Source organism: Jatropha curcas, chromosome 6 (assembly GCF_041381405.1).
Source record: "Jatropha curcas cultivar XTBG-Jc1 chromosome 6, XTBG_Jcur_1.0, whole genome shotgun sequence".
Lineage (NCBI taxonomy): Eukaryota > Viridiplantae > Streptophyta > Magnoliopsida > Malpighiales > Euphorbiaceae > Jatropha > Jatropha curcas.
In genome coordinates, this window is record NC_143156.1 from 4518407 (window position 1) to 4532203 (window position 13797).

General features: G+C 33.2%; 1 protein-coding gene across 1 annotated transcript; it reads right to left on the reverse strand.

Moving 5' to 3' along the window:
• Positions 1–930: 930 nt before the first annotated feature.
• Positions 931–11686, reverse strand: DRP3A (dynamin-related protein 3A). Its single transcript, XM_012225997.4, has 20 exons — positions 11085–11686; positions 9613–9895; positions 9490–9518; positions 9301–9402; positions 7679–7747; positions 7520–7579; positions 7136–7249; positions 6551–6599; positions 6328–6437; positions 5233–5325; positions 5035–5127; positions 4814–4951; positions 3967–4080; positions 3752–3847; positions 3597–3639; positions 3268–3428; positions 3016–3162; positions 2337–2389; positions 2109–2208; positions 931–1615 (listed from the first exon to the last, which is right to left on the reverse strand). Exons 1-20 carry the CDS (start codon positions 11451–11453, stop codon positions 1349–1351), a joined length of 2490 nt encoding a protein of 829 aa, XP_012081387.1. The 5' UTR covers positions 11454–11686; the 3' UTR covers positions 931–1348.
• Positions 11687–13797: the final 2111 nt, after the last annotated feature.

The following is a 13797-nucleotide window of genomic DNA, read 5'->3' on the forward strand; positions in this document are numbered from 1 at the left end:
TTAAAAATTATTGTAAAATTATTGCCGAGCAACTACTTACAGTTTGGTTTACATATCAAATCATTTCATAGAGGATAAAGCATTGTTTGCGGAACTATCGATTGCATGAAATCTTCTTATGCACACGAAAACTATATAAATCAACTAAAATTAAACTCTCGTTTACTACTATATACAAAAACTAATTCACGAGAGTAGTTTACTTTTAAATAAAACAACACTAGGTATAAATATATGATACCACTTTACTTCAAATTGAGAAAAGAAAAAATAAAGAAAATACATAGTATGTGTGTATCCATAACATTGTAGAACCATAGATCACAATGATTATTACGCGGCACAATATATAAATAGAACAATTCAGTAGGGCATGAATTTTAAGAATTTTTACAATTTCACCTCATTTTTTACTTTTATGTCAATTCTATCCTAATTTCGACCTTTTATAGCAATGGCACCTTCAATTGCAATTAAAAATGACATTGCAAATAAAAAAATGTTTTCACTAATTTCTAGATCATCACATGATAAAAATTTTAAAAATAAAAATTTGAAAAAAAATTTATTAATATACCCCACTGATGTTGCACAGATTAAATTTTTAATATTATAAATTATTATAAGCAGCAGCACTAGTGGCAGTAATGTTTGAGCATCAACTAAGACACGCAAGCACTGTAAGACAAGCTGGTAAAAATGAAAAAAAAAAAAAACAAAAGATGGTGAAAATGGATACAAGGATTAAGAGCTGTAAAACAACATGACATCAAAACCGCCTTTAACTATACAAATTCCAAAATCTGCACAAAAAGTTTTGAGAATAAACTCAATTGTGAACAACTCAAAAAGAAAGAAGACAGGAACCAAATATTTGGAAACCTAGGAATATAAACACTAATGAGTGTAGATATTGTTAACACAATCACATTATCAATCGGACAGTAAAGATTAATATTAGATGATAATGAAGACATTAACCAATGATCCCTGCTGGAACTGGGAAACACTTTTCAACGAGGCAAACAAATCTAAAGAGATAATAACTTGGTCAAAATATAGTGAATGTGTATATATTGAGAGCTCTTTCAGCTTCTGATGGGGGAAAATGCTATTGGCTCCCTGTTATTTTCTGAAGCCTTGTAAAAAAAAAATAATAATTATGCAATTATAAACCTATTCTCCATCAGAGAAACTAAATGGGCAAAAGACAACTGGTATGCACTTGTAAAGCTCAATGAGCCAACTCTGAGAGTTGAAATTTCAGTAACCGAGAGGCTTGGCAATCAAATGGATATATTAATAACTGGAAACTTCAAAAGCAGTATATGCTTATTCAGGTGGCTTACTAATCAACAGTTGGATAGAGAACATAAGGTTGTCCACTTCCATTGGATTCTGCATTAGCGTAAAAATGAGATTGTAGCTCCCCTGAGTGAGATGACTTGCGAGACTTTGTGTTCCTAGGAGAAGCCGAGTACTCACTGGACCCACTACTAATAGAATACATTGATGATGTTGGCAGTCCACGGATCTTTGGCAAACCTGTTGTATCAGCACCCAAACTATATCCCCTTTCAACCGTTTCAGCTTCCAATGGCAATTCATCCAATGTCTATTAAGAAAGAACTATAAGAATCAGCAAAACATTTCAAGAATTCTCATACAAACTAAAAGAATACTGAGCAATGGAAAGCATATCAACATCCACCTGGAAAACAACTCAAAAATACTGTTTGCTACTGTGTTTTGGTTAATAAATTAATGCTCCAAAGAAGATTTAAAAAGGAGCAAAGTGGAAAAATTTAACCTACATCATGCACATGATATGAACTATAAAGGATGTTGAATCCAATAAAGGAAAGGACTTGTTCAACCAAATTGCTCTTCTTTGCCAGCTGGTAATGAGCAGTAAACTGGATGTGGGAGCACATCGCATGCAGAAGCATGTGAAAGCAAATTTAACCTTTCCACATTCAAAGTCCCAAAATAATAATAATAATAATAATAAAATAAATAATCCTATTGCCAAAGTACATAGAAATCAAAATGGAAATGAAAATTAAATTTAAATCATAAATGCTAACTAATAAGCAGTAGAAACCCACCCTAAAAGCCTGTTGAAGAACTCGAAGTTTATCTCGAGTGTGTTTTCTTTTTGTGGCTATCTCATCAGGTTCCTGCAACATCTCCTCAAACAGGTTCTCTCTGGTTTGAGGAAACAGATAGCACAATATCGAATTAACACAGGGAAAGCAGCACAAAATATATAAACCCATAAAGTTAGTAGACAGAATCAGGGTGATTAACACCAATAAATGAAACCCCGATGTCACCTGTAGAGCTTTTTAATAAAGACATTGTGCAGTTCACGCTTTGTATGATTCACCTACATAATTATAGATAGGGCAAAATCAGACACTATGAAAGACAAGATTAATGACAGGACCATCATATTTTATGACAGCATAAAGCTACCAAGTACTGCAAGAAAACTGAAATATAATTGATTGCCAAACCAATCCATACACCATTGCGATTGTCATTTGCCTCTGATTAAAGAAATTTTTAAACAAGAGACGAGTAACCGCAAAACTCTCCCAAGGCCTCAAAAAAGCAAGTTGGAAATTGTTCTTCCAACATGATATCAAACTCGTACTGGACCCCAACAACCAATTGAACAGATCTCATTATTATGAAACCCACAATTACACAGTTATAACATAATATTTCAGCACATGCTATTTCAAAAAAAAAAAAAAATGTTCAGCACATGCTATTATGCAAGTTTTCCGACAGCATTTACAAGCAAATAAAACGAAGGCCAAGTTGTCCTAACCTTAGACATACTAAAAAAAATTGTTTGTTTCCCTAAAAGGATGCAACTTCAAGGTGGAGAGACAATTCCTCAACATCATAGAAAATTTGTGCATGTCAGAAACTCAGAAGGGAAAAAATGAATAACAAAAAGATATCAGAAAAGTAATGGGCACGTCTACATGGCTTAATTATTACCAAAAAATGCATGATTGCTTTTGGTATAGAATCCTCGATATTCTTCCGAACAATGTCATAATACGATCTCAATAGCAATTTAGTGACGGCAATCTCGATAGCCTCCTGCTCCGAATGACTTTCTGAAGGTCTCAAAACAGTTGGAGGCTTAGAAAACATAAAACAGACAGTTAGAATATAACTACAAAAATAAAAATAAAATAAAAATTCAAAAGGATACAGAATTTCAGATGAGAAAACATGTGTTTATACCTCTCTTAAATGGATCATAGAAAAGCTTTGCTCAAAAGTTTCCATGCAGTGAACAGGTTCAATATGTGACTTGGTTGTAGAGCTTTCTTTAGCAGACAAACGAGAGTTCTCACCCCCACGAAAAATTGATGAAATACCCCAACTTGAAACATTTGAGTTCCCTGAATGACCATGAATTCCTCAACAATTTAGAATATCTTCTAATCTAATGGTTTACAAAGTACTTGCAAGAATGGTCAATAATAGCCATGGACACTTGACCAACAAGAGAAAACAAGGTAGGAGTGGACATATTTGCATGTATAAACTTTAATTCATTAGCAAGTTACCAGGGGCTGTGACTTTCTCAGCATCTGCTACAGGACCTACTGCCTGCAGATTGTACACATGAAAACATAAAAAACAAGAATGCGGACCCGACCAGCTGCAATAATGGATGAACTAAAATTACGCAAACAAGATGGCAAGGTAAAATCTTTCATGCCTGGTCAGCAACAACTCCATTTACTTGTCTGGCAAGAATAGCCCGAGACTTGAGGGTCCTCTCTGATGCTGGTGCCTTATCAGGTTCTGCACCATCCTACGTAACAAAAGAGTGAAAAAGAGCAAACTGACTAAGAGAAAAGATACAGCAGTTGAAATGAGAAAATATAGGAATGTGTACAATAGCAATAGCCATTCATAGAGTCAGTCAAACACCTTTTGTCTCAAAGAGAGAGGAACAGCCCTAGAAGACTTGACTTGTTGCAGTGCAATCTCCACAGCCTTACTACCGCCAATAAAATTTGGATGTGAGGTGTTTATATAATCCATCTGCAAGAGAATTCAAACATTTTTTGCCACATTACATTTGAGTTCAGTGAAAAACCACTCCAGAACATTTACACAGAAAACCATCCAAAAGAGAGGGAGGGAGGGAGAGGAAGGGGCCTCTTGAAGCATGTGTGACTATCAATGACTTTGCTCAAGAAATCATGTAAACATTTTCTATGAAACTATATTCATCATCTAGAGACTGCAACAGATTCATCGATTATATGTTCAAGGCCTGAAAGAAGCCAATTCATCATCATAATTTCATAAGTAAAATAAAGTGGTCAAGAATGCCTGAAGGTGAGTCCACAACTTCCCTCCGAAGGTCCTGTTTGTCGTAAAGAAAGGGAAAGCTACTAATTTATCAGCAAATTGGCATACATTATGGTGATTAAAGAATTTTAGACTAGACAATAGACATACTTAGCCACTAGAGGCCCAGACCAATATGCAAATCATTAAGAAAACCAATGCCAGATCATAACAAATTTACAACCTCAGCCTGAATTTGCGAAACACAAGTTGTAAAAACCACATGGCTGAAACAATGTTCAAAAAAAAAAAAAAAAAGAATTCAATTTATCATTGTGTAAACGACCATTCATATTCAAGAAATCTGATAGTGCAGTAGACAGCAGTAGAAAAAAAAAAAAAGAAAAAGTCAATATAACACCTGAATCAGAAGCGAAGAAGAGGAAATAAAGAGTTCTAAAATATTTGCTGATAACATTACCTCCATTTCAATAATGTGGCCAATCATTGTCTCTGATGGTTCAAGACCATCTCGCAAAAAGTTTCCAATAACTTCATCCATACGCTTTCTTAGAACAGGAAACCTTTGCAGTTCATTTACCAGACAGCAATGGCTAATCTGGAGAGAGAGGGAGATTTATTTTATTTCAAGATGCAAGTATTCAAATGATAGGTGCTAAGGGACCACAAATACAAACATACCTTCATTAATTCATCATATATAAACCTAGCGCACTGGAGGCTAGGATCTAACAAGCGAGCTATTTGCCTTCGAACAAGAACTTCAAAAGGCACCTACATAAATATAAAAAATAAAAAAAAAGATTACTAAGGAACAAAGTGTAAATAAAATGCGACAAACTAACTTGGATTAAGGAAAAAACAAAACATAAGACCTACTTCTGGTACAAATAGTGCAGATTTAGGACCAGTTGCATTCTGAATGGCAGTTCTAATGTCATCATCAGTCAAGTCCTCACATGGATCAACCTCCTGCATAACAAATGAAGACAAGTCAGATTGAAAATATCAGATTTACCCACAAAATCCATGTCATATTATTATGTACTGCCATCGAGAGGAATAAAAGCAGAAAAAAAAAGGTTCAAGAAAAGTAATAACCAGTTCCAAGGTTTTTAAAGAGAGATAATAAACACTTGCGTAAGAATTTAAGTTTCTCATTCACTTTGAATTCTGCACTCTCTCCCCCTTGTCCCAGCATGCAATTCAAACAAATATTAACTTAGATAAGATGTCGGTTTTCTGCATACAATAGATATTTACTGTAATCAAGATAAGGAAATGTACAACCATTCTAGAGAAGACTAGTTCATATTCTATCTTTTACAAAGTAAACTATACTTATGCTTAGGCCTACTTCACTTCACTGCCATCCCTTTCACTTGGCTTTATTACTTGAATTATACCATTTTCAATTAGAAGATTTAGCTTGTATGAATCTGTTTGAAGCGAACAGAAAAATATGACTGCAGAGGAGCACAAATGAACCTTCAAAACATGCACTTAATCTGAAACCATTCAGATAAAAAAGTAGGTGATTTCAGAATAATCAAATTGTTTTTAAGAAAATCACAAAAGTAAAAGAGAAAGTGATTTCTACCTTTTATGTTATCATTATTTTAATTTCTAAGGTACTATACATTCGAATATTGAATATTAATATTTACATTCTCAAAGTAAATTTTGTTAACAGCAACGTCACTGTTTCTAAACTTTTGTAACATGTAGATACCCATACCTGAGACTCATGTTCATGTGCAGAACTAAGAAATAACAAAGAAAGAAAATCCCAACCTAAAACCTTCAAGATTTAAACTTGAGTTTTATCTGCCTATACAACTATACTCAAACAACCAAATGGATCATTAACTGGCAAGCAAAGAATATCAGGCATATATACATACGGACCTCATGCAACATATCTTATAAATAAATAGCATTCACTGAGTATTTGTAAGATATCAATATTCACACCTCTAAACTCTTCACAAAGATGGATTGAAATATATAATGAATACGTGCCCCACCAGACAGCTCAGATGTTGACATTTCTTCATTTTTACCCTCTACCATTGAAGAAAATGCTGTATTTAGGAAGAAATACACACAATTAATATCAAGATGGTAAAATATATTTGATTAAGGTATAATTCAAAACTTCAGCCAAACAGAACATGGTAGGAATTAGTGATATTACCCTCAGAATATTTTGAAAGTATGTTTAGGAGAAGAGCTCCCTGACCAGCCTATTGTTTACAAAAGGTTTTTGTAAGAAGCAATTAGCAAAAGCATAAAGACAAAAACAGCATGAGGAACAAAAATAAGAACAAAATAAGTATTGGAAGGCAATCAAATTATGGACATCTAGAATCGAAAATTGTCCACTAAGGAAATCAAGTTGAATTAAGAACAGATGAAATCCAGTTATATTTGGCATAATCATATAGTTATATGCCAAGAGAACAAAATCACAACCAGAGGACTGGCAAAGAAAAGGATCTGTGGTTCAATTGTCATGCCAATTACAAATAATCCTTGTGTCTTCAAATCACATGCCATGATACATTGTCAATATGACTTCATCCCAGGTACCAAGTGCACAAAATGGCCCAGTTTCTATTTGCGTATGCAGAAAACTTTTAGTAAATTTAGCACTTACTTAAAGTGCAAAGTGTAATTCCAGGCGAAGTAACCTTATTTGGCACAGGTATTTAAGCAAAAGCATTCAAAGTCACATTGACTGAAATTGGTCCCAACCATATTTACAGTCAAATATACATGCCTTTGATTCTGTGATTTCCCCGTAGCTTGCGTGTTCCTTTGCAACAGAAACCAGTTCAGAACTTATTCTTGATTTCAGCTCGGGCAGTATGCTTTTGATATGCTGCACAAGAATCTGAGAAAACAAGACATAACAAAACAAGGCTCAAAACGGTGACAAGTACATACTACCAATTGCATGTCATAGAAGCATATTGAGAGAAAGACAGAGAGACTTAATTGTGGAAGCACAAAAAAGGGGTGCTCATAGCAGTAGGATAGAGGTAGTAAAGGAGGCAATGGGAGCATGTAATTGTAGTAGAAGATGCAAAGGAGAAGCAGACACTTTAAGTAATTAATCTTTTTCCTTGAAGCATTCAGACAATCAATTCTGCAAATGTTCTACCTGATTCAATTTCTTTGCCAACTGAGGAATACCACAACGGTCAGCTAGGCTGTTATATACCTGTGCAATATGTATAACTATTGAGATTTAAAAAAATATACTTTCCAACCGGGTTTATTTCTAATTAGGAATAAAAACTATAAGATAGGACAGGCATACTGGACGGCTGCGGAAGAACTTCTCCTCTGCTGCAAGTGCATCCTTGATACTCCGATTTAGCATAATATCCTGGATTGAGGACACAGGTGAGACATAAGCAAAAGAGAGTTTTGCACTTATATTACAAGAAATGATTTCACCCCTAGGCATATGTTCCTTATATTGTGTATGCTAGTAATTTGGAATGTCAAGTTAGCATTCCAATATGCAAACAAACCATAGGCAGAAATTCAACCAGTCTCAACCCAAAAAAGAAAAAAGAAAAAGAAGAGAATTCCATTTCTGTCAAGTCACAAATCATAGGATTTGTAAAATTTTTTCAATAACGGAGCAATTAGATAACATTTCCAATTGAAAATTACATGGCAACTTAGGGTGATACAAGAAAATCTTTTCTGGTTTATTTTTTCATTCTAGCATCTGTTTTGCACAAATTTCAAAACATACGCATCCCAAAAGTGTTCTATGTTTCAGAAAATCAAAATTGTTCTTACTAAGTAATCCAAAGAAGGATACCATCACAATATTATATTTCTCAAAAAATCAGAAATCCAAAAAGAAAATTAACCACCATGAAAATTTGCAATGGAAAATCTTGAGTAGCATTTTTATTCTCAATGCTTAACTGGATTAGATACTCTTCAACATTACATCAGCAAAATGGAAAAATAAGTGAATACCAAGGCTTCTTTGTTTCATGGAAAATGTTTTCTTGGAAAACAATATTCAGATATTTTTATGTTTGGGCGCTTAGAAAAATTAGTCAAATGAAAATATTTTCCTAGTCAAAGGAAAACCTAGTCCATTTTTAAAGAAAATAACTTCTTTTTTTTTCCTGATTGATGTGTGTTTCTTTCCATGTTTTTCTAATTTTTTTTCACCATTTTAATATCTTAAAACATAATTTTCAGATTTATGTGTTTAAATTTTTTTTTTTTTTTGTTTAACTTTTTGCACCTCATTTCATTCAGGCTTGCGCCTTCTCCTGGAGGCTGATGACTAGGCTCTAGCACCCTTTGCACCTTAGTGCGCCTTGCACCTTTAATTACTATGATATAATCAAATCAAAGGACATAAACACACATTCCTTAATCCATGTATCCTTGTCAATCACCACTGCCAGCCACAGCAAACAATACCAGTCCCTGTTGACCATCATCGATCACTCAGTATTACTGGTAATCATTGACAACCACCAAAATTCACAATTTTTATGTTTTTCTTTTTCAAACAATAAATGTTTTATAAAAAGAGGTTCTTATAATTCTGAACATTTTTTATAGTTATAAATTAAGATTTTAATATTTTCTAATGAATTTGCAATATTACAGCCAAACAACAAAAAATAAGTTCTTTGGAGAATATTTTCCTTGGAAAATATTTTTTAAAGTTATTTCCGAAAGCCAATGGAGCACAAAATAAAGTTAAACACTAGAAACACTTAGATAGTAAGGGAAACATGTTGAAAAATAAAACTAACAACAGTGACAACTATATTGACAAAGAATCGCCTAACCAACAATCTAAGAGAAGGACAAACTAAAGAAGTTGAATGTGAGCATAAATCATAAACTACCAAACTAAAGGATGCAGCAGTATTTCTTATAAAACTATAGCATTACCTCTTGACTACGATTAACGACACCAACATAACCAAGCCGAAGGGGGATCACTTTTCCTAGCAAAAGATTACGAGCATCGGTACCTCTGTCCATAATGTCCAACTGAAGTCAAAGAGGAAAAATGTAAAGCTTTGAGAAAAAAATTGCCAACAGCTTGGAAATGTTAAACCACTCAAACTGAAGTGTCACCTTTGTAATTACTCCAATAGTTCTAACACCTATCAACAGAAGAGTAGCATATTGAGAGAGCTGAACAAAAATAAATAAAGAAAGAAAAACAACCATTTGACAGACATCAAAAGTATAACTTACCATCAGGATCATACATTCCAGCCATTTGAAGAGCATCTGAGTTTGCCAAATCTGAATTTGCTGCTGTGACAGCCAGAATCAAACAGCTTTTTTGCTTGATATAGGAGCCAATCATGGTTCTAATTCGTGTTTCAATATCAGAAGGTTGATCACCCACAGGAACCTTTGTTATTCCAGGTAGATCAACAAGTGTGATATCAAGAACATTAGGTGAAAAAATTTTCAAGCGAATCTGCTTGTCTGAGACACCTTTGTTATCCCCAGCTTCCTTGGATGTCTCAGCCTATAGCCAATTCAAAATTATTGATCACTTGAAAATACTGATGATTATACCTAAGAATAAGTCTACTTTCCTTATACAGCCAGAACCAACATGAGAACAGATATATAATAAAATGCTTCCCAAGTTCAGATAAATTTTGCCGACATTAAACAATGATCCAAGAGAGATTACATGGCAACCAGCAGAGTAAAAACATCAGAACTTTGATTAACAAGAAAAATATGCTTTCAATTCTAAGTCAACTTTATGAATTCTATTTATTAACACTAAATAACTCAGGCACATTGTCCCCATTAATTTAATTCTAATAAACAAAAAGGAAGATTTGAGATTTTGGTATTCTTCTTCTTTTATTTTTAACTGAACATGTCCACAGCCATTTAATCAACCAAATAATCTCCACCCACTTCTGCAGCAAGATGGTAGTTAACATAGGAGTTGGCAATCAGCATTCAAGTGCGCGTTAATGCTTCATGTGACAGCTTAACCCAAAAGAACTGGTCATTCACCACTGAATCAATCCCCAAGCAGTGTAGAACCTATTGTCTGATTTAGCCCAATTGTTATGTGGTGGTCAAAATATTTTAACATAGTCTGTCTTAAGTACTCCCAATAGCATTGTTCAGGAAAAACTTCAACTCACGATAACCAGGTGAGCTAAAGATTCTGGGCAAAACATCCTCAAAAGCTAAAATTGCACTCCAAATGCCTCTTCTATTAAGATTCATTTGAATCAAATCTTACATTCAACTGCATCAATAAAACCTTGAATCCCAGATATCAAAGACCAATTCAATACTCTCGATTTTGTGATCAGTTACTAAAGGCATTCACTTGAGACCTCCCCCCAATCCCTCATTTCTTTCTCTTCTTTCCATTTTTTTTTTTTTTCACTTCTGCATCAGCTTCCCCTCAGCATAAGTTCCCTGTGCAATTTACCAACTACTATCAAAAGCACAAATCAAGTGAAATAGCACCTTCAAACACTCCCTTCATCGGCCTTGGACATTCCTGAATTTTCTAAAACTTCCACTTATTTTCCGATACTTTCTAGTAAACTGATAAAGAAACATGCATGATTACATTTGTAATAAGCTAGCTCTAGCTTTCGAAAAAAAAAAGAAAAGAAAAAAGAAAAAACATAAACATATTGATACATTAATAAGCAACTTGTTCTGTGATAACTTACTTGAATTTCTCTCCGGATCTCAGAGAAATCATAGAATCGTTTGCCAGGAAGATGCAAGAACTCCCCCCACTCCTCCTCGCTGCCATCGCCCTTCCTCTTAATCTGCAACAACTGCAGAACCAGCGGCCGCCGAGTGCAAATATCATTTCCACGGGGCAAGAAATCCCTCCCTACAAGCGCTTCCAACACACTGGATTTTCCGCTGCTCTGACTCCCCACAACCGCCACCTGCGGCAGGCTTATGAACGATTGGTTTCCGAGGTGCGCGATTATATCCTGCAGCTTGTTCACTATCGGTATCACCGGAGACCCGAGTGGCGCAGCCTGAGATTGCGACGCCTGAGACGGCGATGCAGGTTCGTCAGCCATTGACGGATCCAGTGAAAACCCTAGGGTTTTGGAACTTGTTAGAGAGATAAATGAAAAATATATAAATTTCTGTTTGTTTGAATTGTGTAGAGAGAGAGTGCGTTTAGCAGGATCTCGGATGGGTGATTTGAGATGGACTGAGGTTTGAGTAGTTGTTATGTTGGCCTGTTGCTGCTGCTGTGCGTGGGTCAGAGACTATAATGAACGGTGAGCGTTAAAAGGTTTAAACTGCGCACCTTTTGGTTTTTCATTATTGGTGCGTTCAAATATAAATATTCATCTCTGGTTTGTTTGATTGATGATCAAGTTTTCAATTATTGTCTTTTTATTTATCTATATAAATGTTATTTAAAAATAAAATAAAACAAATTGTTTGGCCTACAAGACAGATTTTTTTTCTATTTATCTAAATATTATTGTTTAAAAAAAATAAAATAATTGTTTGGCCTACAAGAAAGGAGGTTTTCACGATAGTATTATTGAAATGAAAATTTATCTGAATATCATTTTAAATTAAATATAAAGACAAATGTATAAATCAAGAAAACAAATTTCTTTGTTTATTTTAAAAAAATAAAATTCTAGAATTATTGAATTTTGTGATTCAATACTAAAGTTTATTAAAATTAAATCACAAACTTATTTTTAAAGGATATGAATGGAATATTTTCAAAAGAAAAAAGGTTAATTAAAATTATTCACTTTTCTCTTTTCATTATGCTCTCAAAGGAAAAGTTCTGTTATATTGCAAGCCTTAAGCCCTTAAGCATGAAAGCATCTAATTATGCCTTTTGTTTTGACTGTTTCCCACTAAATTAAAAATGACTAAAAAGGTACTATCATTGTCATTTTTCAAAAATTATAATTATCATTATTATTTATAGTGACTTTGAGTTATAAAAAAAAAAAAAACCTATATTTATAATGAGTTTTAATTGAATGATGTTAATATCATTTTTAAAATGAAAAATCTAAAACAACAAAATTAAAAATTAAGATTTTAGAGTTTAGAGATTTAGAATTTAAGATTTAGTGTTTAGATTTTAGGATTTTAGAGTTTAAGATTTAGGTGTTTCTATGGTTTTAGAGTTACCCGAGTAGGGTTTATGATTCTACGATTTTAGAATTTTATCTGGGTTTAGGGTTTAGATTTTAGGATTTACTGTTTTAAGATTTAGTTTCTATGATTTAGGATTAAGGATTTAAACTTTTGTATAACTTTATTATTTTTAATTATTTATTGTGCATCTAGAGTGCTATTATATAGACATATTTTTAAAAAATTATACGAGTTTATCCAAACTTATCTCTTTTACAATCATAATTATAAATATGGTTCTCTTAATAAGGTGAGCAAACAATCGATTAAGTTCAAACCAAACCAAACCAAATAAAGGAGAAAAAAGGCAACCACCAAATTGAATTAAAATTTGTCTACAAAATGAATCGACAAAATTGAACTAATTTGATTCAATTGATTTTTACTTCATCTTTATGATTTTAAATATAATCAGTTGATTTTTCATAAAACGGAATTAAACCAAAAGAAAATTTCGATTTACACCTCCTAAACTGACAATCAATTTTTCTCATGACTAGATTAACCAACCTGAACCAAATCGGATCTTTTTCGAATCGATTTGGTGGATAATTTTGCAGATCCCTACTTTCATGGGCATTTTGCTTATACATGCATACATATACAAATGATAGCTCGCCCCTCATAAAAATCATCCATTGCCATATATGTTTTGATCTTAGAAATTATTAAGGAAATCTGATATACTAAATAATTGTGTCCTATGAACTAATAATTAAATAAAAGTTATTATTTCTTTTATATGAAAAGAATTGTAGATTCGACAATTACATAATTTTGAGCATTGTGGGAAGAAAAAAAAAAAGAAAAAAGAAAAAAGAAAAACAGAACAATTACTCAAGAAAAGTTCATGCTAGAGTGTGAAATTGGAAGCTTCCTCTTGAGCGGGTAACTTTTCCTTTACTGATCTTTCCTTTTGTCCCTGAATGCACTCTGCCTAATTCGTTTAAATTTGTCTGGTATGTCTTACAACTCATTTGAGTTATCAACAAATAATTAGTTTCTCTAAGTGGCTAATTAATATTTTCCAATTAATTTATCTAAATGACTAATTCTTTTAATTAGTCAAATTTCAAATGAGATTTATATTCGCAACATGTCACGCTTTTGAAGCACTGCTATTTACCTTTCAAATAAATAATTGAATAATGTAATTTTCTTTTAACTTCGTTAGAAGATTGAACGGCCGGAAAAACGATATGGATTATATAATAAAAGTAATAATTTTCTTTGTTTATTAAAATA

Bases quoted from the DNA above. Each gene is read 5' to 3' on its own strand.
- DRP3A (XM_012225997.4), bottom strand. From the start codon at position 11,453: ATGGCTGACGAACCTGCATCGCCGTCTCAGGCGTCGCAATCTCAGGCT. The intron at 4,952-5,034 runs GTATGTTTGTAT...CTCTCTCTCCAG, and splicing joins TATATGATGAATTAATGAAG to ATTAGCCATTGCTGTCTGGT. The intron at 2,209-2,336 runs GTGACATCGGGG...TCCTCAAACCAG, and splicing joins TTTATTAAAAAGCTCTACAG to AGAGAACCTGTTTGAGGAGA.